General features: G+C 54.5%; 1 protein-coding gene across 3 annotated transcripts in view; it reads right to left on the bottom strand.

Annotated features, from left to right (window-relative positions):
- Positions 1–4,581: 4,581 nt before the first annotated feature.
- Positions 4,582–24,000, bottom strand: part of MAL (mal, T cell differentiation protein) — a 33,359-nt gene continuing 13,940 nt past the window's right edge. For all 3 annotated transcript variants that reach the window (XM_043544226.1, XM_007058948.4, XM_043544225.1), the window contains exons 2-4: positions 10,140–10,307; positions 7,320–7,442; positions 4,582–6,340 (exon numbers count right to left, since the gene is read on the bottom strand). In XM_043544226.1, the coding sequence (XP_043400161.1) occupies positions 6,300–6,340; positions 7,320–7,442; positions 10,140–10,307 (332 nt within the window). In that variant the 3' untranslated portion in view covers positions 4,582–6,299. The remainder of the gene's footprint in view (positions 6,341–7,319; positions 7,443–10,139; positions 10,308–24,000) is intronic.

Below are 24,000 nucleotides of genomic sequence, written 5' to 3'. Positions count from 1 at the left end.
TGTGTGGCCAGGGGGTAGCTCAGGGGGCGGGCAGGGGGTAGCTGGGGGCTGTGTGCTGGGAGGGGGTAGCTCAGGGGGCAGGCAGGGGGTAGCTGGGGCTGTGTGCGGGCAGGGGATAGCTCAGGGGGCAGGGAGGGGGTAGCTGGGGCTGTGTGCCGGGAGGGGGTAGCTCAGGGGGTAGCTGGGGGCTGTGTGCGGGCAGGGGGTAGCTCAGGGGGCAGGGAGGGAGTAGCTGGGGCTGTGTGTGAGTAGGGGGTAGCTCAGGGGGCAGGGAGGGGGTAGCTGGCGCTATGTGCAGGGAGGGGGTAGCTCAGGGGGTAGCTGGGGCTGTGTGCTGGGAGGGGGTAGCTCAGGGGGCAGGCAGGGGGTAGCTGGGGCTGTGTGTGGCCAGGGGGTAGCTCAGGGGGCAGGCAGGGGGTAGCTGGGGCTGTGTGTGGCCAGGGGGTAGCTCAGGGGGCAGGGAGGGGGTAGCTGGGGCTGTGTGTGGCCAGGGGGTAGCTCAGGGGGCAGAGAGGGGTAGCTAGGGGCTGTGTGCGGGCAGGGGGTAGCTCAGGGGGCAGGCAGGGGGTAGCTGGGGCTGTGTGTGGCCAGGGGGTAGCTCAGGGGGCAGGCAGGGGGTAGCTGGGGCTGTGTGTGGCCAGGGGGTAGCTCAGGGGGCAGGGAGGGGGTAGCTGGGGCTGTGTGTGGCCAGGGGGTAGCTCAGGGGGCAGAGAGGGGTAGCTAGGGGCTGTGTGCGGGCAGGGGGTAGCTCAGGGGGCAGGCAGGGGGTAGCTGGGGCTGTGTGTGGCCAGGGGGTAGCTCAGGGGGCAGGCAGGGGGTAGCTGGGGCTGTGTGCGGGCAGGGGGTAGCTCAGGGGGCAGGCAGGGGGTAGCTGGGGCTGTGTGCGGGCAGGGGGTAGCTCAGGATACGGGCAGGGGGTAGCTGGGGCTGTGTGTGGGCAGGGGGTAGCTCAGGGGGCAGAGAGGGGTAGCTAGGGGCTGTGTGCGGGAGGGGGTAGCTCAGGGGGCAGGGAGGGGGTAGCTGGGGCTGTGTGCGGGCAGGGGGTAGCTCAGGGGGCAGGCAGGGGGTAGCTGGGGCTGTGTGTGGCCAGGGGGTAGCTCAGGGTACGGGCAGGGGGTAGCTGGGGCTGTGTGTGGCCAGGGGGTAGCTCAGGGGGCAGGCAGGGGGTAGCTGGGGCTGTGTGTGGCCAGGGGGTAGCTCAGGGGGCAGGGAGGGGGTAGCTAGGGGCTGTGTGCCGGGGGGGCTCCCCTCCCGTCCCTGTTCCCTCAGGGCTCTGCCAGGCACAGAGCTGGGTCCCCCCAGGCAGCTCTTACCGGCTGCGTGAGCAAAGGGGGCTGGGCCGCAGCTTGAACCCCCTGCCCCAGCAGGCGAGGGGAGCCCACCCCGGCTGCGAGCTCCGTGGCACCAGGCACCAGCCGGAGGAGCAGCTGCCCTGCAGGCACAGCCCGGATCCAGCCTCCGGCCTCCAGCCTCCGACTTGGCGCGGGGAGAGAAGGAGCCATGTGGGGAGCTGCCCCTGGACTGCCCTGCGCTTGCATTGCAGTTTGGGGGGCCAACACCCCCGGTGCCCACCCAACGCTGCCATGGGCTCAGGAGGCTTCTCCCACCGGGGGGGCACCGGGGATCCAGGATTCAGCCCTGGCTCTCGGCTTCAGTCCCACCACTCTTGGCTTGGGGCGGGCGTCAGGGTTTGGGGATTCAGCCCCGTGGCTCCTGCCTTCAGCTCCGGGATCCAGGTTTCAGTGAGGGGGAGCCGGGGCTTCAGCGGCGGTGGGGCAGCGCTGGGGATGGGGATTCAGCCCAGGTGGGGAGAGGGGGGCACCAGGGATGGGGATTCAGCCCCGTCGCTCCTGCCTTCAGCCCCGTGGCAGGCACCAGGGATGGAGGCTTCAGCCTGGGGAGGGGGGTGCCGGGGTTTGAGTGCAGGGAGGGGGGCGCGGCACGAGGGAAAGGGTTTCAGCCAGGGTGGGGAGGACAGGCCTTTCGCGGGCGTGGGGGGGGGGGACACACACCTTCATGCCCACACTCGCCCGCCAGCCCGCCGCAAACAGGAGGGGCTGGGGCTGCTGACTTACCAGCAGGGGGAGCAGAAAATACTGGGCAATTTGCCCGGTTTTTAGAAAAAGGCAGGACGCTTGCAAGCGGGCTTAAAGACGGGACAGTCCCATTAAAAACGGGCTGGATGGTCACCCTAGCCCCACTTTCAGCCCCCGCCCCCCAGCGCTGCCCCCCCCCCACACACACACACAGCTGGAAGAGCGGGGATGTGATGAGCCCCAGAAGCCGCAGTGCTGGAACTGGGCACAAGTGTGGGCAGAGCTGGGGGGGGGGGGGGGGGGGCAGAATTGCCAGGCAGGGGACAGGAAGCTGGAGGGGGCGATTGCCTGCAGCCGGGGGTCAGCGTCAGCTCACCCAAGAACTGCGGGAGAGCTGGCAGCACTAATTGTCTCCACACACCCTGTCCAAAAATGGTCTGGGTTGCGGGGTTTAGTTTGTTTTTTTTAAAACTAATGTGTCCTATTGGGGGGACGGGGGCAGGGCACCGCCCAACCCAGCACACGGCAGCTATAGCCAAGTGAGGGCCTCACCTGGGTCCGGAGCAGGGCCCAGCCCTTTAACAGCTGGGGCGGAGGTCTCCCCCTCGCTCACATGATGGAGCTGGGGGGGGTCGGCTGACCAAGAGTCATATGCTGGAGCCCATAGAAAGGCACATTGTGGGTTCAGTCTGGGCTGAGGGCTGGGTGTAAGACCCTGTGGTGATTGTCCTGCATGGGGCCCTAGGCGCTCCCTCGGGACTGCCCAGGAAGGGGTGCCTTGGGGATGGCGGGGTTGCTGCCTGCCCAGCTTGCAGAGGGTGGGCCACTGTTACCCAGGGGTTTGTGTTGTTTTTCAGCTGCTTGTGAGCTGTTTATTAATAAGACAGGTCCTGAGGAAAGGGTGGCATGGTGCTGCATGGTGCTGGGTCCACACGGCGGCTGTGTTGCTTTGGGACTTGCCTTGGTGGTGGTGATACCGAGGAAAGGGGTGGGGACGTGGACTGGCGAGTTTGGGCATTATTTTTGGCTGCCCTGGCTGGCGATTCTGCTCCCTGGCCAACCCGGACAGCTGCAATTTGTTTTTGAGGGGGGGAGGGGGGCGTGGTAATGCTTTCAGTGCTACGGCTGATAGCGTGTCTGAGCCTGGGCAAGCTGGCTGAGGGTTACCCCAGCTAACGAAGGGGTTGGGACGCGCTTGAAGGCACTGGTGGTGCCCCTGGACTCAGAGACTGCGCCCACTGCCCGTGAGGCCGGTTCCTAACTTCGGGGTTCTGCGGGCTCCGTGACGGCTCGCGGCTGCAAGCAAGCCTGGAAAGGAGCCATCTTTCCCCCATACACCTTGTGCTTATCCCTCCCCTTGTCATGGCCGGGTTAGATTAGCGCCGTGTGCCCCGGCACAATGCAAGTATATCATAGGAAGTGGAACAGCTCCACCAGGAGAGATTGGGGGACCCACCCCAGAATAGCCTATAGACACGTGGGTCTCAGATCCAGGCTCTGCTCCAAATCAGGCAGAGTGGAGATCTGAACCTGGGGTTCCCAACTCCTAGGCAGGCGTCCAGCCCGCAAGTGCTATCGGGGGGAGGGGCAGCTCTCGCTTGCAAGAGGGGTTGGCCTGGCTTAGACACCCAACTCAAAGGGAGGGCTCATGATCGAGAATCCCAAATGTGTGACGGGGGAGGTGTCTCCCCCCACCTGGAGTTAGGGCCTAACTTTCTTTGACACCCCACCCCTCTCCTCCGCATTTCCTAGTGGCTAGCTTGGCAGCTTCTGTGAATCCCTTTTTAGGCACCTGACTCTCTGTCATGCATTGTACAGGGAGCCCTGGTGCCTAACTCAGGGTTGTGAACTCCCCTGGGCAACAGAGTATCTAAAAGGCACCTAAATCCCCTTTGTGAATCTCATCCTTAGGAGCCTAAATCCCATTGACTTTGTTAGACTTACTCAGAGCTCTGGCGGACAGACTTGGGCTCATGCCGCTTGCACTACCTGGCTAAAAACAGCTGCGTAGCCATTCAGGGCGGCGCTCCGGCTCAACAGCCGAGGGAGGGAGGGAGGCAAGTTCAGCGCCCGAGCGCCAGCCCAGGCCACGGTGCCCAAACAGCTATTTTTAGCATGTTAGTGTTAGTGCAAGCCCACGTGTGACGAGCTGGGCTCTAAAAAAGAACAGGAGGACTTGTGGCACCTTAGAGCCTAACACATTTATCTGAGCATAAGCTTTCCTGGGCTACAGCTCACTTCATCGGATGCTAAATTTGTTAGTCTCTAAGGTGCCACAAGTCCTCCTTTTCTTTTTGCGAATACAGATTAACACGGTTGCTGCTCTGAGCTGGGCTCTGAGACTCACTGCCACGGGCTGTGCAGACACACCCTGGCTGGCTAAGTGGCTTTCGAGAGTCTGAGTCACCTTTGGAAACTTTCCCTAGGGGCTGCACATTTACTGAAAATGTATCTTTGAGCAATGTTAAGAGTTAATCTTACCTGCCCTGCTGTAATTGTGTTAAAATCTCTGCAGGGGCTATGAAAAGAAGACAGGGACAAACCATTTTGGAAAATCCATGGCAAAGATTTTTTTTATTAGCTATGCAGTATTTGTATATTTCAAAAGATTTTCTTTTTGGATTCTTCCTAATGAACAAACCAAACAATTTGTTTGAGAATAGTTTATTATCCCTATTGCGCTGATCAATATTTTAAAGTTAGTTTACAGACTACGCAGCACACCATCTAAATAATCTTCCCTCATCTGATTAAGACAACAGTAATTCTTGGGATGTATAATTTGCTCTCTTAATTCAAGAATATCCTTAAAGTTTGCAAAAATTCACATATCCCCCCAGGAAAGCAGACTAGTTGTTCCAGTTTCTTATCACAAGGTGAAGAGAACATTGATAGTCACTGCCTGAAATACTGTTCTGTCACGCTAGATGTTAAGGAAAAGCCTGACGATGAATAAATCCCAGAGCTGTGTTTCTATGTGCCAGGAGATTTTGTACTGGGCCTGCTGCTGTCTGGATCCAGAAGAGAAAATATTTTGGTTAAAATATTCAAAGTCAGGTGCCTAAAATTAAGCTCCCAAATACAGCTTCAGGTGTCTAACATGAGGCAGCTAAATGTGAAAATGTGGCATGTACCTTTCAGCGTGTCAGGGTTCTGAGTAGTTAGACCCTGCTCCTGCTTCCATTGAAGTCAGTGGCAATTGGCCTGTTGGCATCAGTGTGTCAGAGCAGCCCGTATACGTATTTGTGACCTTAAAAATGCTGACGCAGTTTAAATTATTCTGTTCAACATGGTGAATTTTACCAATTCATGTATCTGCTTCTTCTCCACTCTCGCTCGCAGTGTGAGAAAATGACAGAACATGTCACTCGTTTTTCTGGCTGTCTTGCCTAGAGAGCCAACAGACACTATCTACTTTCTTTGACAGCTGCTACAGAATATGGCCCTGATCCTACAAGCAGATCCCTGCAGCTTTGCAGAGCCCCCATGAAGTCAGCAGAGTTCTGCATGGAGCTAAATGCAGGATCGGGGCCCATTTGAGCTACTCTCCATGTAGTTTATGTAAAATTAAACAATCCCCAAGGAAGTCACCTGAAAGAGAGAGGAAGGCAAAGAGATGGGCCAGTGGAGAATGATGGTTTCATTTGTAGACCCCAGGAATGAATCAAGTTACTCAGCTGGGAGGCTTTCCTTTGAAAGTTTCATAGAATTTGAGGCCACCAGAGATTAGATCATCTAGTCTGACCTCCCTGAATTTTCCAGGCCAATTAATTTTCACCCAGATACCCCGATATTAAGTCCAAAGACTTTAGTTAGACTAAAGCATACCAGTCCTCAGGAGGCAAAACCGTTGAGACCAAAGTTCCACCAAAGCCTGAGGCTCCCTTCACTGACAGGGGATTGGGAGATGCCCTGGATTCATTCCAACAGCTGGCCCAGTCCCCGGGAGATAGGACAAAACAGAGAGAAGTAAAGCAGGTTCCCAGTTCCCTACAACAAAACTGTGTCTGACTTAGAAGACACCAAAAAGAAACCATTTTGCTGAAAAATAGATATCTCCAGGCTGATGTTTTTTCTTCGTTGTCATGGTACCAAGTACAAAGCAGTGTATAGTAGTCTGTACATCAAAGTATACCGGTGTAAAATGAGCAACCATTTAACGACGTATGCTTGTATCATAACTGAGAAGAATGCTCAAGATGGATTCCTTAGGGGAAGTGCTGGAGGTTTTACGATGATTTCCATCTCAGCAGAGAGAACCCTTTATGAATCACGTACATTAAGGTGGCTAAAAATGCAAATACCTACAATGGAAAGAAAGCTGGAGTCAGGTACAGTTAATTGCTGACGGGTATTGCTTGCTGACCGGATATTTATATTTGCCCATTCAGCAGTACTCATATTAGCCAGTACAGTGCTTGGAGACCAAAAGCAATGACTCCGTTCCAGACTTGCTAAGGGTAACATTTTCAAAGTCACCTACGTGATTTAGAATCCTAAATGCATCCGATGAAGTGAGCTGTAGCTCACGAAAGCTTATGCTCAAATAAATTGGTTAGTCTCTAAGGTGCCACAAGTCCTCCTGTTCTTTTTGAGAATCCTAAGTGTCTCTGAAAGTCACTTAGGCTCTGAAGTGCAGAAGTCACTTTTGAAAACGGGGCTTAAGTCCTTGAGTCACTTAGGTGCTTTTGAATCGGTTTCCCTGATCCTCATGATACTATTTGTGCATGTCTCACAATAGGTGGGGTCTCAATCTCTGGTGGCATCTCACACACTTTTACCCTTTCTCAAACGGCTGCCATCTGCCATTTCTTTCAATGGGGCTGAAGCCACAGTTGGCCCTCAGTTAAGATGGCCACCATGTTCCCCAGACTCTTTGCAGGTAGAAGAGAAGCTGCCACGAGTAAAGATCTTCACTGGCATCTCCTGTGATCAGCAGGGACGAAGCCCTGGCTGGGCTTGGGGATGGCAGCCACTTGGCCACAGAGCATAGCACTCAGTAATACTATACTAGAAAGATGTTAAAACCAGCAGGCATGTTAGGAAAGGGAGGGCTCCTGTATTGGACATGAATGGCCTGGATCCCAGTGTCTTTTGGAGTCTGATAGATGGGGATGATTAACCACCAAACACTGCTCATTCTCATAGTGAGGGAGAGAAGGGTTATCCCCCTCCCGCCTCATGGAAGTGCTGGGTCTAAGGTGGTCTCCATTCAGGCCATTCAGCTTTCACTCCTGGTACATTTTGTTCGCCCCTCCACTGTGAAAGCTATTTGACACTTACCACTGCTGCAATGTCTTCCTGGTAAGTTTTCAATTCGCCGCCACGGGCTGCATAGGTGGCAGAGGCTTGTAAAACAGCGGCACTCAGGTAAAACAGAGCAGCCATTGAATGATAGAAAGCATCCTAGAAAACAATAATAATTAACAATCGCTTCCAAGACTACTATTCAAGTCAGAGACAGAAGGTAATCTAAAAAACACACACACGCTTTCCCGGCAGAGCGACAAAAGCACTGTGGGCCAAACACAACTAGTTCATTTAACTTAAGACTCAGGCCAAAGTGGTTTGTGCAAATGGGATTGTGTCCAAGTCTGGCATTTTGGCAAATAGATTTTGGCAGGGAGGAGCAGCATTGTGGCCCAGATCCTCAAAGATACTTAGGTGCCTAATTCCCAATGGGCCACTCCCAAAGGGAATTAGGTGCCTGGATACTTTTGAGGATCTGGTCTTTGCATCTGGGCCTGGCTTGTGACTGGGACACCTAGGTGCAACAGTAACACAAACAATAAATAAGAGAGCTGACTCAAGGCAAAATCCCCAATTTTCCACAGGGTTGTGGTATATGGAGGCTGTTCTCCCTCACATCGCGCCTGTGTGGGAGGCCACTCGGAGCAGGCCTCATTGCAAGGGAGCTGAACTCCCAGTTGCCGCACACCGTGCCCTTGCGCTGAGACAACAAGCAACAAAACCAGCAATCCCAGCAGTACCTCGTCTCTGCCATGGTAGCCATGCTGCCTGCCCTGGGCAAGGGAGCGCATGTGCTCCTGGAGTGGCACGTCTAGCCTGGAAACCAGCCGTAACTCAGCGCCACGATTCCTCCCGCGCGTGAGTGCTAGTGGGCAGAGTGTAAGTCACTTCACCCATACCCTGTACGCACCCAGGGCTCTCCAAACTCCCCGCCCTTCTCTACCCACTCCTGCCTTGCAGGGAAGCTTATCGGGCCAGCCGTCCTTGCTGCCCAGTCCCACAGCTGGAGTCCTAAGCTGAGGAGGGCATCCTGGGTGGGGGAAGAAACAGAGACAATCTAGCCCTGTGGAGGTGAGACTTGACTGGAAGGGAAAGTGTAGCCTTGGGTTAGGGAGCGAGTTCCTGTACGTAATGAGCTAGGCTGAGCTGCAGGGCCTGGCCTTGTTAGAAAGGAGGAGAGGATGGGGGTGAAGGCCCAGTGACCCCAAGCAGGAGCAGAGCAGTTACATCCCCACCCGGCATGGTCTTGGCTGGTACAAGGGCCTGGCTAATATGCCTCTCCGCGTGCCAGGGCCCCCGGAGGGCATGGCCCGTCAATACGGGGCTACGGCGGGAGGGGCAGGGCCTGCTGCTCTGCTCTCGAGGTGCCGTAAGAAGCCCTTTGGTGCACGATACTCCCCAGAGCCCAGGAGCCATCTTGTCCTCTTCCACCAAGGACTCCTGAGGAGACTGGCTCCACCCTGCTCAGCTAGCCATCATGGGGGACTTCTTCGTCCCACCTCCCCAGCCACTGGAGGAATGTTCCAGTGGGGAGGGAGGGAAACTTGGAATTATTCGATTTTCTAGGGCACTCCTGAACCGTCGTGTCTGAGCCCCTCACAGCGCCCGAGAGAGAGGGAAGTAGTTTCCCTGTTTAAACAGATGGGGAGACTGAGGCAAAGAGATTTGCTTGAGGTCATTCAGGGAGTCTGTCACAGACGCAGGACCAGAACTCGGGTCAGAGCAGAGCAATAATCGGAATTGCCATCCCATGGGAAGTTCTGATTTTCAACTCCCCCTCTCCCCGACCCCCGCTGAACTGGGACAAAGATGAAATATTGAAATTTTCCCCAGAATAACTTTTCAAAACATTTCATTTTGGAAGCAGCAAGAATTTGCATTTCAGTTTGTTGAACTGACCCATAAACATTTCACTTCAAGTCAGTTCAACATTAAACTGCATTGCCTCATGGGAGCTGTAGTTTGGGCATCTCAGGCCTCCATGCTCCCCTATGGGCTGAGCTCCCCGGCCATGCTTCATCTTCCGTGATGCACCTGAAATCATGTATCTCACATGGTGTGCCATGCGGCTCAGTCAGAGGAGAACCCTGTGTTGCACCAGGAGAGGTGTAGTCCGGCCAGGGAGACCAGCCCATAAGCGAATGGGGACATGAGCAGTTTGAATTAAAGTTCCCATAGGGCAAGAGTGTCCCCATTGGGAAATGCAGTTTAGTGGTGAATCGACCCAAAGCAAAATATTTTGTTTTGATTTTCCTGGCAGAAAATTGAAAAATTTCAGCAAATTCAAAATTATCTTGTGGAAAATTTTAATTTTGCAGAAACTATTTCCTGTGACAGAAAACTCCCAACCAGCTGTAGTTCTGATCCTCCAAGTCCCGTGCCAACATCTAGTCCACAAGAACATCCTTTCCCCGCATGTGGCGCTATAGCTTATCAATGGCTGACAACTCAGAGGGGGCAGAAGGCTCCCCAGAAAGAAAGGCCTTTGGAGGAGAAGAGGGAAGGGAGGTACATCAGGAGGGGTGTGGACTACAGTCCCTTCCTGGGGATAGAGTGAGATGCAAAACACAGCATTGCTAATTGCTCATCATGCACAACTGCTGGGCTTCCTGAGCCAGCAGCAACGGAGGCTGCTTATTCTGGATTCAGGGCTGATAGCAGCTTTTGATCATCCTGCAAGGGCACAGTGAGAGGCATATAAACCCAGAGTCTGCCAGCACACATGCTTAACTTCACTTGACACCGGTGAATAGTCCCATTGATTCAAGTACATGCCCAAGTGTTGGCTGGATCAGGGCCAAAGTGCTCAGACTGTGTGTGTCAGGGAGCTATACAAAGGCAGGATCAGCTTACCACTGCAATCCAGGAAGATTTTCCACCATGAGCGCCGCAGAAATAGAGGCACATGAGAAGAGTTGACAATGTGAAGCAGAACACGGAAACAAACATAACCCAGCCTTGCAGTAAGGGCACAGCTACCTTGGTAGACGCCACCAGAATCCAGACAAGGCCTCCAAAGACCTACAAGAATAAGCAAAAGGGAGAGAGAACAGAATAATTCAGGTTTCATCATCATGTGTCATGTTATGATCTCAAAAGACACGATAAGTCCATTGGTCTCAACCTGAAAGCTGTACATTAAGATAGTTTCTTGGGGAAAGAAGGCAAATAAGGATATTAATTTAACAAACCTGTCTTAATAAAATACAGCGGTTCTACACCTAGATTTCACTTCTTCTCAGGCAATTCACAAGGCAGCAATCATCTAGTTCTGCAATTTATTGTCATGCGGGGGGAGGGGGGCAGTCGCCATCTTATACATGAATACAGGCAGTCCTCAGACTTACGGCACAATTGGTTCCTTACAATTGCGTCGTAAGTCGGAACGTTGTAACTCGGAACCACAACTACTCCATTGTGAGACGAGCGTGGGAAACTCAAAACCTATAGTCTCAAGTCGATTCAGGGTGTCAATCTAGACACCTCGTAAGTGCCATTCAACTTAAGTAGAACGTCATAAGTCTGAGGACTGCCTATATTTAATAGCCCCAAAACAAAACACTTATGAAGGGAAGTGTTGCTCCATGGAGTCCAACGCTCAGACATAATAGAGAAATTTTCCACAACCCAACTGCTACCTCTGGCCAAAGTTTTCTTAATTTTCCATTTTTAATGACATTTGTTGTTGAAAATTAGATTTTCCATTAACAGAATAAATTCCAATGAAAAATTGTGTCTGCATCGGGGGGGGGGGGGGGCGGTGTTGACCAGCAACTGAGCTCAACATTGCATTTGTTGAAATGTAAATAAGTAAACAAACAAAAAGTTTTTGACTCTTCCTGTGATATTGGTGCTGGTTTTCTGGCTAGCTGTGCACAGCCCTAGACACACAGCTTTCCACTGGCTTCTGGCTCTCCTGCTTTAACAATGTGGCTCCTATAGAATCATAGGGCTGGACCTCGAGAGGTCAGCTAGTCCAGTCCCCAGCACTCATGGCAGGGCTAAGTATTATCTAGACCATTCCTGACAGGTGTCTTCTCCAACCTGCTCTTAAAAATCTCCAATGATGGAGATTCCACAACCTCCCTGGGCAATTTATTCCAGTGCTAAACCACCCGGACAGGAAGTTTTTCCGAATGTCCAACCTAAACCGCCCTCGCTGCAATTTAAGCCCATTGCGTCTTGCCCTGTCCTCAGAGATTAAAGAGAACAACTTTTCTCCCTCCTCCTTTTATGTACTTGAAAACTGTTATCATGTTCCCTCTTGGTCTTCTCTTCTCCAGACTAAACAAACTCAATTGTTTCAGTGTTCCCTCATAGGTCAATTTTTCTAGATCTTTAATCATTTTTGTTGCTCTTCTCCGGACTGTCTCCAGTTTGTCCACATATTTCCTGAAATGTGGCCCCCAGAACCGGACACAGTACTCCAGTTGAGGCCTAATCAGTGCGGAGTAGAGCGGAAGAATTGCTTCTTGTGTCTTGCTTACAACATTCCTGCTAATACAGCTCAGAAGGGTTTGTCTACACAAGGATTTACTGTGTACTAACTTTAATTTGTGTGCACTAAAGGGTGTGTGTACACCGCAATTAGACACTCGTGGCTGGCCCATGCCAGCTGACTCAGGCACGCAGGGCTTGGGCCAAGGGGCTGTTTAATTGCGGTGTAGATATTCAGGCTGAAGCCTGAGTTCTGGGACCCCATGATGGGGGAGGGTCCCAGGCTCCAAGCTGAGCCTGGCTGTCTATACTGTAAGTGGAGAAACAAGGTGGGGGAGATCAGACCTTTTATCGGACCAACTTCTGTTGGTGAGAGAGCTTGTCTGGGACTAATATGGCTACAACAGCACTGCATGCTACACTGCAGCTGAACAGGCCCATAGCCTGAGCCCGTCAGCGGGCATGGGCCAGCTGCAGGTGTCTAACTGCAGCGTAGACATATCCAACATGGCCTTCACACACACACCCCGTACAATTCCTAACACATACTAACTAGCTAGTTAATACGTATTCCTCAATCCACTTTGAAAGTGGAGTAAGTGTGACACACCGTACCTCAGAATGACATCCTGTCGCCCCCACATATTGTCATGATATTTCATACAAAGCATGCCACGTAAGGTATCATATGAAAGGTCATGATCTGCTGAAACCCGCTAGTCTGTCCACGTATGTATATTATTATTAGAGTCTATAACATTATGAAATTGTGCTGTATGGTTGTTAGTGAAATATGCTGTAAGTTTGCCAGTGACACACAAAGGATCCCTGCTCAGGGGGGTGTTGACCGCCCATTAATCAACTGTGTGACTCAACCACGCGAGCACCACACAACGGTAACTGCTCAGTCACTGCGACATGGGGACTGGCTGTTCACTATGACCCAGCAAAGCCCACCAGGACACGCCTGACTAGTGTCTGCCAGGCACATGGGCCGAGGGTGTAAAACAAGGGACAGGAGCATCAGGTCTTCACCTTTCTCCTCCCCCACCTACACTGGACACAGCCTGGGTGCCGAGAAGACAAAGCTCATCTGAGGAGACTGGTCCAGGCTCGGGGGGAAGCCCATGCAGTAAGGACTGTAACATCCAGTGGGGTGAGGACATTGCTTGATCTAAATCAGGGGTCTCAAACTCGAATCACCAGGAGGGCCGCATGAGGACTCATATGTTGGCCCAAGGGCCGCATCACCCCACCCCCGTTGCCCCCGCCCCCACTCCACTCCCACCCCTGCCCATGGGGTGCAGCAGGGGGCTCAGGGCAGGGAGTGGGGGTGCAGGAGGAAGTGCGGGGTCCAGCAGGGGGCTCAGGGCAGGGAGTTGGGGTGCAGGAGGGAGTGTGGGGTCCAGCAGGGGGCTCAGGGCAGGGAGTGCGGGGTGTAGCAGGGGGTTGGGGTGCGTCAGGGGGCTCAGGGCAGGGGGTTGGGGTGCAGGAGGGAGTGTGGGGTGTGCAGAGGGTTGGGGTGCAGGTAGGGGGTTCAGGGCTGGAGGGGTTCGGGTTCCGGCCCGGCACCGCTTACCTTGAGCGGCTCCGGGGTGGCAGGAGCGCGCACCGGGACCAGGGTAGGCACCCTAAGTGGTGGGCACCCTGTCCCTGCAGCCCCGGCGGGAGGGGGAGCAGGGAACTCCGTGAGCTGTTCTTGCCTGTGGGTACCTCCCCCGAAGCTCCCATTGGCCGCGGTTCCCCGTTCCCGGCCAATGGGAGCTGCGGGGGAGGTACCCACAGGCAAGAACAGCTCACGGAGTTCTCTGCTCCCCCTCCCGCCGGGGCCACGGGGACGGCGTGGGGCCGTCAGCACCATGGGGTTGGCAAATCCGCGGGCCAGATCCAAAGCCCTGAGGGGCCGGATCCGGCCCGGGGCCCTAGTTTGCCTACCCCTGGCCTGGAGTTAGGCTGGGGACGCGAAGCGCTGGGGAGGGGACGGGGGGGCCATGGGGATCTTGGCGGTTCACAGGGAAGAACCCCGCGGGCTGCGTGTTTGAGACCCTGACCTAAATACTGCCTCGTGTAATAAGGTTTAAGATTTAGACTGTGCGCTTATTTCTATGTTCTTTGGTAGCCATCGCTGTCCTTTTATGCCAACCACTTATAATCATTTAAAACCTGTCTGTCTGTCGTTAATAAGCCTGTTTTATATTTTCCCTAAATCAGTGTGTTTTGCTTGAAGTGCTTGGGAATGCTGAGCTCAGATTACAAAGGCTAAATACCCTCTCCACGCGGAGGGAGGGGTGGCCTGGGTTCTGAGCAGGGCAGAACAGTACAGCTCTGGGGTCCTAGGCTGGGGAGCTGGGGGGAATTGGCCGGAGCCTCTCCATTGTTGGTTCATGAGTGGCTGGGAGAAGCATTTATGGAAGTCAGCTGGGTGTGTCCCTGCTGGTGGATGTTTGTGTAAGTGCAGAAGCTGGAGAGGTTTGCCGCTTGTCACAGCACCACAGTGGGAGAGGGAGCCCCAGTCGGAGGAACAGAGGGCTCAGGGGACCCCAGTTCCAGGTTGCACCTCGGGGATCCCATCACAGTAAGGTCGTTGCATATTGAGTCAGTGCAAGCTGATGTTCATGCGCACACACTGCTTATCCACATAAGCTTGGCAGGCCTCTGATGGCTATCCCACAATGCTCCGCATGCTGCCAGGAACAACTTGTCGGTTTACCTGCATGTCCTCCAGGGCTCTGGGGTTACGCTGCACTGACGTCCCCTCCCCGTTTAAATGCATGCACAAAGAACCCTGTGTCTGGAGCCACTCCCGTCCTTCGGGTGGGTCTTTCCTCCTCACTTCTAATCCTCACCCGCTTCTCTGACCCAGCCAGACACAGAGCCAAATGCAGGCTGGCTTGTGCCCTCTTCACCCGCAACTGAAATCAACAGGGTGCAGAGACCACCCTCTGCCTGGCCTTTAAGCTTATTTTTCTCTGCCTTGATGGAAGGAGCGAAGACTTGCCTACGCAGACTGCTTTGACAATCTTCCTAGGGCTACTGACCTGTACCCACGGCCCCTTCAACTAGAAAGCCCCGTCCATTCACTGATCCAACGGACGCCCATTCCCAGTGCTGCATGCGCAGCGCCCAGTCCGATGAGGCGTTAAACCTTGACCAGTTAGGACTTGAATCTTAATGCAGAAAAGCCCTCTGCAAACACACATCGTTATTCGTTAGGCTGCACTGTCAGCTGAGCACAGACTGGAGCGCTAAAACTCATTTCGCTCCCCACACAACGCTGCCAGCCAACTACCTCTTGATTTTATACAGCCGCTCTCCCGGCCTGGAGCCTGGATTTCAGCCAGCCCCTGCGTTCTCGGCCATTAGGTCCTTGCCGATCACGACCAGAGTCTCCCTCCTGGTGCCATTTTTCACAACCTGATGGCGCCTTCCCCTCAGCGAGGCTGCCTCCCAAGGAAGTCCCATTACGGCACCGAATCCCAGCGCTCTCCCTGAGCCCCACGGGACCGTAAACCACCGCGAAGGGCAGACCGGATGGACAGACGTCTTATCTCTAGCAGGGTGGGAATAAGTAAATGAACCATCTGCCCGGGAACGGCCCCTTGAGGCAGAAGAAACCCCTGCTGCCGAGGGAGGATTGGACTCAGAAATGCTGGTTTTCTTCGGCTCCAGCTGAGAGACACATTCCCACCCAGCGGCGTAGTATCGCCTAGGCCGACAAATTTATAATAGCTGCTTCCCCCGGCGCCGGTTCGCGCCCTCTGCCTCCACCCCTTCCCCGCCCCTATTGGTCCCCTTCCCCAAATCCCTGCCCCGGCCCCTGAGCGCGCCGCGTCCCCCCCTTCCCCTCTCCTTTGGGAAGCTGTTTCCCGCCCAAGCCCTGGCAGGGAGCGGGGAGAAGCGGGGGTGGGGGCGGCGCGCTCAGGGGAGGAGGCGGAGGCGAGCTGGGGCGGGGGGAGCAGGGAGCTGCTGGGGGGGGAGCAATTATTTCTGGGTCTAGGGGCGGCAAAATCATTAATCCACCACCGTTCGCACCCTGACCTTCCTCTCAGGGTTACTGCCTGAGACAGGGGCCTTCCCAGCTGGGAGGAGCCCAGCCCCTTTAGGGTGTCTGTGGATGTGCCCCCCACCCCCCGAGCCAGCCAGCAGAGTCACTGCGGTGCCACGCTGCTCCCCTGTTTGAATGAGACCCTCCCTCGTGCCTGACAAACAGCAGCCAGCCGAACGCACCCTCCAAACACGTACTCGTTGGCCAGCCCAGCGACTCGGGTCCTCGGCTGCTCCCCTGCCAAAGGCTTGATCGTTTGTCATGAGCAGGCTGCTCTGGGGTGAGAACTGGGGCTCATCCATTTCCGGGCAGCACAGCGAGTGCAGGTTGGGCAGCACGGCTCTCCAGCCCGGCTGATCCCTCTGGCGTCTCCCACCTGGTCCTGGGCAGTACGAGACCAGTCCAGAGTTGCCGGTTGGCCAGATAATTAGCAGGCCCTTGTGGTCTGCAGTAAGACACCATCTCTGTCTTGCTCCGATGCCATCAGTGTCTCTGGACGCTCTCCATCTACCCGGTCAGCAACCACATGGCAAAGCAGCATGCAAGGGCCTCTCCTGCATTCTCTCCAGAATGCCGCATTTCCATGCGCCTTCATCACCCTCTGACGGGGAGAGCGAGGGCACTGGTCTTGGACCCGATTTGACAGATTGGCGGTTTCTTGGTTTCTCATTTACTTTCCATTCCTCTCCCGCACAGGGAGAAAACGCCCCGAATTGAGAGCCAGAGGGTCTGCGGCGAAGGTAGGGCACATCTCCACTGGAGCAGGGTGCGATCCCCAGCTGAAGGAGGCAATCTCTGATCGAGCTAGCGTGCTAAATACAGAGCGTAGCCGCGGCAGCCCGTGGGGTGGAAAGGGCTATCCAGGCCGAGTATCACCTCGCACCACAGCAAACGCTCTACGGTTAGCGTGCTGGCGTGATCAGAGCTAGCCCAGGTCCATCTCCTGAAGCTGGGAATCACCTCCCAGCTCCACTGTAAATGCAGCCTTAGCTAGCTGGACCGTCAGAGCTCCCGTTTTTTGTGCTTCCCCAACAGCATACCTTGTGCCTTGCCAGTCCCCCAGAGGGCTTCATAATGCTCTCCAGGCTGTCTGTGTTTGCTACACCTGTTACCTGGCCAGGCGTGACCCTTCCCACCCACGAGAGGATTATTACTCCCTCTCCCACCACTCCCCTAGGCATCGTTCCAGCAAGCTGCCGTGTTTGCCAGTCACAGAGCATGTTTTATCCCTCATATTAAGGATCGCTCCAACCTCATCGGACAGACAATCAGCCCCAGCTAATGCCCTGGCTCAGCGTCCTGGGGCCCCAGCAGAATCCCACACCAACTCCAGGTTCCACTGCTTTAGTGGTTTGCCGATGACCCACTGCATCCAGCCACCCTTGGCCACCCAGAGCCGGGCCTTGGTGGGAGGGGTCTCCTTGGAGGCTCTTTCCACAGCCCTTCCGGGTGACACAGACATGGGTGCCCTACAGGCAGGCAGCTATCACGCCCCACAGTGGCGCTCCGAGACCACGGTGGCCTGGAATTTCACGGTAGCTTGTGGTACTATGCCTGGTACCAGTCGGTCCAATAGCAGTTTTAATCGGTGGTAATCGGTTTGAAATCATAGAACCCTAGGCCTGGACCTTGAGAGGTCATCTAGTTCAGTCCCCTGCACTCATGGCAGGACTAAATATTATCCAAATGCCCAGACTGTCCCCATTTCCAATAGCCCAAAGCCCGGCAACACTGACTAGTTCACTCCGATGCCCCATCGGGCACTGAGCGGGGATGGGCAGCACCCACAGACCTAGCCAGCATGTCACTCCCTTGCGGTGGCCCGTACCTAGGAGCAGTTGCGTAGTACCTGGCAGTGTTTGCGGGGGCGGGCATGGAACAGAAATGATGAAACACAACCGGGGAGGCAAAGGGAAGGGTGACAACACTGCTGTATGAATTTAGATGGAATATCGGAGCCCAAAAGAGTTAAAATGAGGGCACCACGGGGGAGGGGCACAGGACCACAGCTGGACACCGTGGGCACGGGGGGGAGAGGAAAGAGGGTGGGAGGAACGGGAAGGAGAAAACACAGCAAGGGGAAGTGGGTCAATAGGCTGTAGGCCACGATTCAGCAAGCCAGTTAAGCACATGCTTAATTTTAAGTCAAAGGGGACTTAAGCACATGCTTAACTTGAAGGACGTGCTTAAGTGCTTCATTGACCCGGGACCCTGGCAGAATCCTAGAGAGCCTAGGGCTGAGCCTGGCCCGGAAAGGCGGGAGTTAGTTCACCGACTCCTCCCCAGGCCCTCTGCATGCTGAATGGGATCGGGTGCATTGTTAGCCCTGGGGGCTGGACAATGGCCCATGGAGCCTGACGTGTTTCAGATCGCTCAGCCCAGCTCCAGCGGGGGCAGCAGGAACTGAAAACCAGCTCCCCGTGCTGCTGGGGCCTGTGTGATGGGCAACCCGGGCTGGCTGGACGCCACACAACCCAGAACAGTTTGCATCTTCCTTGGTAGCAGCAGCGATGCCAAGCACTGACTGGACATGGAGACCCAAGAGACTTCTCTCACCTGCCACCTTCTAGGAGCAGTCTCACTCGTTACACGCCTATTATTCCTCACAGGAGTGTGCTTCGCACGTTGTAGGAAGCTCTGGCCGGATCAGGGCTTTAGCCTCTGTATTACCAGTCTCCTCATCTTGACAGGGAGCCTGACGGCTGCTGCCCTGTGTCACAGGGGAGAGGAGGCTGAGGCTCAATGGACTCCTGGGTGCTGTAATGGCAGAGCAATGAAGGAGCGTCCCGCAGAAGGGAAAACGGAGGCTCTTTTGAGCAGCTAGAGCTCCACACGAAAAACCAGGCTCAACAAGCCTAGAATCATTCTGAGGCCTGGTCTGCACCTAAAACCTAGCTACAGCACCCGGGCTACGCAAAGTTGTGTGTCCTGTGGGATGCAGTTAGGTCGACCTAACCCCCCCTGCAGACATGGCTAGGATCGATGGAAGAATTCTTCTGTTTAACTTAGCGACGGCCGTTCAGAAAGGTGGATTACCTACACTGACAGAAAAACCCTTCCATCACCGTCGGAAGTGTCCACACTCCAGCGACATAGCCATGCCAAAGCTGCACCACTAGAGCTGTTGCAGTGTAGACATAACCCAAGTTACCATTTTGTCCTGAGGTCTGGCTGATTCCGATTTCAGACACCAACTTACCCTAGCAAATCACAGCAATTATATTTGACACCACTTGAGAGCGTTTTGAAAGTAGAGAAGATATTTCTCCCGCACCAGTACAATATTCAGAAATCCTCTGAATGCTGTAGGAAGACCCGAAGTTCCGAGATGCCTTTATTTCATCCCAACTTTATCCTGGGAAGAATACGTTTCTTTGGCTAGTCTCAAAAAGCCCAATAGTTCGACACATTCAGAGAACACACTGGATGGGAGCATTGTACAAGTCCAGAAACACACATGCTGGATTGATCACTTGAATGAGGTCTTCTGCAAACCCCAGAGGAAACATTTTTCTGGTCCTCACCCAACTTAGTGAAACTCTTCAAAACCTACTGATGCAAGAGACACACTAAGCACTATGTAGAAGTATTTTTACTCTTCCATATCACCCATGGAGATTACCAGCTGGATGCCTCTTTCATGAGCTTAGACCTACTAATAAATGTGTATATTCCAATGACAAGCCAGACGGCAATCACAACACAGTTGCATAAATAGGGTCTGAATTTGCTTGGTCAGTTGCTGGAATCTGCAGACGATCCGAGACTCACTGGCAGCGAGGGGCTGTGAAGATCCCCAAGAGCCCGTAGGTGCTCAGCTGAAACCCAGCACAGTGTGGAATGTGAGGTTAAAAAAAAACAAATAAACCTGTTCCAGTATCGTTTTCTGACATTCTTCTTCACGGTAAGTAGGTAACATGAGCCCACACACACCGGGAGAGAAGGACCTAGTTTACTCTGTTAAAGCAAAGAGCAGGACAGCCTGATGAATAGCCCCTCCAATTATCTGTCAAGTATGGGAAAGAATAATGAGCCCAGAGCCCTGCTATTTCCCCCAAAGCCTCAGGTACTCTTGTCATACACTTCAGAGAAGCTGTTCCAACATCTCTTAGCACCGCTCACAGCCATTAGCAATGGAAGAGCGGCTGCTGGCTGGGTAATTTCCCTTCTCTTCTCTCGGGCAGGCAGAATTCTGCCTCACCAACCAAGCCTCACCCACTACCCCTGTTGTAAAGAGTCTGATCTGAGAGGTCATGAAAGCCACCTGGCTGGAGCTAGCTGCAGCGATCAGTAAAAGAAAGGCTGTTAGGAGAGTAAACAGATGGGGGGCAGAGGAATGTGCCCCCCCCCCCGGAGGCAGCCCCATTATGCTGATGTGGTATCACATTCCCTTCCCAGAGGCTCCCTTCACCTTCCACCGTCTGATTCAATGCAACAGCAAACAGCTGAAGCTGCCTTTGCCTGGGTTTTTCCCCATAGCTCGAAGCTGCAGGGGCTCCTCCGCGCTGATGGACCCTGGCTGAGGGTGCGGCCTTTCGGGTCAGCCGAGCCTTCAGAGCCGGCTGTATGACCTGGACCCGCTGGAGCCTGCGGCCTTAGGCTGGAAGTCCCAGGAGGAAAGGCCTGAGAGGGCGGCACGTCTGCTCTCAGCTAGAAGTGCCACCAGAGACGCCTTTCTTGGGGCATCGCAGCCCCCTGCCTCCGCCTGGGCACGCGTAGGACCTGGAAGAGAATCTCCCCCGGGCCCCAGGGCTGGACGGAAAGGCCGTGACATTGTGCCAACATGCGCCCGCTGCGGAGCCGGCTCCCCAGAGCTGACCCAGGAAAGCATTTGGTTCAGCTCCAGCGGTGCGTGATGATGAGGTGTGTCCCCTGCCAGCCTTGCCCTCCCAGCTCCTGGTTCAGCGCTGTAACAACCTCCAGCAGCCACCCGCTCCGGAGCGCTGCACCGGGTTCAGCAGCGACCTTTTAACTCCCCAGCCCTAAGGTAGCACAACAGTGAATCTCAAATGATTTCTGAGACCTCCAGAGAACAACAGTCTCCATTGCCCAAACCAGCAACAAAGCCACGAGCATGCCGGGGAGCTCCGGCAACTAGTCTCAGCACTAGAGACGCTTGGAGCCAGAGACACCAGTCTGGAGCCACGGCTAGACGTGGTGACTGCACAGACGCCCTCCAGCCAACACACACACACACAATCGGGGCTCGTGTGGGAACATCTCCCCTCCCCTCATTATGGGAGGGTCATAACTTTCTCTGCTGGGAAGACAGAACAGCCCCTCAGCCCTGGTCGACACACAAGTTGTACCACTTGAACTATCCCAGTGTGTTAGAGCAGTTCAGGCCCCTGGTGTGGGCACACTTGTACCCGTGTAAAGGTTCTTATCCCTGGAGAGCTGTATGGGAAGGGGAGTAAGTCTAGTAACAGAGCTGCAGCCACACGACGGTTTAGAACTAGCTCGGTAAAAAGCCCACACCTGAACGGTGTGTAGAGTAGTGTACGTGGGAACAGGCCATATGTGATTATTGCTGGGGAGGGGGGGTTCCCCAAGCCCCTAGGGAATTAGGAGCACAAATCCCACAGACTCGTTTCCCATCAGCTCTTTTACAGCCATTGTCCAGGGCAGTGTTTTCAAATGCCTCAGAGAGAATCCAGCTTTTGCCCATTGCAGCGCCTGTTTCCAGAAAGCTGCGTGCCCTTTAGCTGCTTCTTCTGAGGACTGGTCAGCCAATTCTAGCCCCATCCTCTGGAATCTGATTTCCCTTCTCTGCTTTCTCGGGGAAGAGAGTTCTACTGTGGTCCTGCTGAGGCATCAGACTTTGCCAGTGTCCCACTAGCAGTCTGACCAGCAAAATGCAGCAAGGAACAGAAGAGGGAACTGTTGCTTAGATTGCAGGCTAAATCCTGGAAACACATGTTTTCTTTTTCAGCCAGTCAGTTCGTATTGCTGAATCCAAAACTAGCTCTTCAGTGGGGAAAGTCCCTTCTATGTTGTGGGTTAACAATTCTGCTGCAAACTTCTTTTGTTGCTCTTTTGTTACTAGTAGGGTCCTTTGGGGTTTTGTAGCCATTCTTTGACAACTGTTTTTACAGTTCTGCAAATAGCCTTGTAAAACCAAGACTTCTCTTGCAAATAGAGACAAGGAGTTGGGAGTGCTGCGCTTTGTTCTCCAGAACCAGTTCACCTCCCCCTAGGGACACACTGAGCCCGTGTGAGGGCAGGTTTCCCAGCCGCAGTCCCAGCCTGCCTTGTTTGCATCTTTTCCCTCCTCTCTCCTGCCTCTAACTGCTGAGAGTTACAAAGTGGTGGGTGTTCGCGAGGCTGCCAGCCAGGAGCCTAGGCCGTGGCTGAGAACAACGTCTGGGCTACAGAGAGAGAGACTCAGAGAGGCCAGCAGGGTCCACCAGACCATTGAGCCAGACCTCCTGGGTCACACAGCCAGGGAGCCGCCCCGGCCCAGACCTTGCGGATGTCTTTCAGAAAGAGACGCAGAGTTGAGTGGTTTAGACTGGGCCAGAGCCTGGCTGAGAAATCGCCTCCTCTTCCCATTGGGCCCAGAGCATTGACTTCATTAGCGGAAACAGGATTTGCTCTTACCAAAGGGACCGCTGTTACTCTGCGCGCACAGCCCCTCGGAGGCTCCTCTCTCCTGCCGCCTCCCATTCATGCCTCACCGGCACTGGATAAGCCGCACTGAGCCATGAACCAACACTGGGAGATGCCCAGGTTAAACGGTTTCATTCCAAGCTGCCTCCTATACAGTTCCCCTGACATCCCTGCTCCCCTGCATCCAGTTCCCAATTCTCCCTGTCCATTGGGCATTGCCCTGAGCCCCGACCCTCCTCCCCTCCCTCCATAGTCAGTGCCCCAGCACATGTCCCTTTGTCCTGTCCCTCCATCCAGGGTGCAGAGGCCAAGGGCAGAGCACAGTGAAGGGGGATGTGAAAACTGACCCTGCCTTGGTGCTAGGGCTGGCACAGGGACCAAGGGGAGCCAGCCTCACCCCCTTATTAAATGGATCCCAGCGTGGCCTCTGGCCTGGGCTCCGGCTGCCCAGCCATGCGCTGCCAGCTACACTTGCCCGGTGCGATTTCGTGGGAGTGGCTGACGGCTGGGTCGCACTGGCCACATCTTCTCTCACTTCCAGTCTTCCCCGAATACCTCCTGTTCTCACTCCTCCCCGCCACTCTCCCAGCTCCTCTCCTCCCCCAAACCTTCTCCCGTTCACGGCCTAACTAAATCCACGCAAAAAATTGGGGGGGGGGGGGGGGGGGGGGGGGGAGGGAATTGAGTTGGGTTGAACTGAAAACATTTTGGTGACTTGAAAAGTAAAAAATAAATAAGTTGCTCAGCCCAAAATTGTTTTGGTTCCATTTCAAGCATTTTAATGTTTTTGATTAAAAGCATTTTTGAAACAAAGACGTTTTGAACCAAAAAACCAAAACATTTTGTTTTAAAAAATGTTGAAACGTGGTGATTTGGGGGGAATTTTATTCAATTTCTTGGGGGGGGGGGGACGACACCCCAAAACCAAATTTGGCAAATTGAGCCCAAATCTGTGAAACATTTCAAGGCCACTGAAGCCGCCTGTTTTGCTGAAAAAAGTTTCGTATGGAGAGTTTCAGCCAGCACCGATGGCTGTACTTACGCTCAACAGCTTCGCGCCCCCCGCCCCGTCACTGCCCCCATCAGGAACTCTTCCTCCCCCCCTCCCCCACCCCCCAACAGCTAGAGAGCGGAGTTCAAAACACGCACTGTGGCTCCCCATGGTCGCTGCTCTCCCAGCCAGAGGGCCAGGCGGGCCCAGCTTTGGACTCCTGCGTTTGTTTTCAGCACGGCTCAGCCATGCCTCCACGGCTGCTGCCCAGGCTACGCTGCCTTGTACACGTGCGCTAGCTGGAGCGGGTGTGCAGGGGCAGGGGCATCACCCCCCCCACCCCCCAGCTCCTAGGGTAGCCCTAGTCTAAGTGACTCGCTTAAGGTCACACAGCAAGTCAGTAGCAGAACAGGGAATTGAACCCAGGTCTGAGCCCCAGGCCAGCACCCTAACCTTGGTCCATCCTTCCTCTTCTGCCTGAAACCCAAGCTCCTGGGGCAAGCCGGGCCTCACAGGGCCTGCGTTATGCAGGAGCTCAGGCTAGACTTTTACTGTTTGGTCTCAGCCACTGTAGCCGCGAGCCCTTCTTTTCAGTTGCGTTTGCTCCTCCTGCCCCACCCAACTCTCCTCTG

The sequence above is a fragment of the Chelonia mydas genome, chromosome 3 (assembly GCF_015237465.2).
Source record: "Chelonia mydas isolate rCheMyd1 chromosome 3, rCheMyd1.pri.v2, whole genome shotgun sequence".
NCBI classification, from domain to species: domain Eukaryota; kingdom Metazoa; phylum Chordata; order Testudines; family Cheloniidae; genus Chelonia; species Chelonia mydas.
The sequence above is the reverse complement of the archived record's forward strand: the minus strand, read 5'-3'. Positions and strand labels throughout refer to the sequence as shown.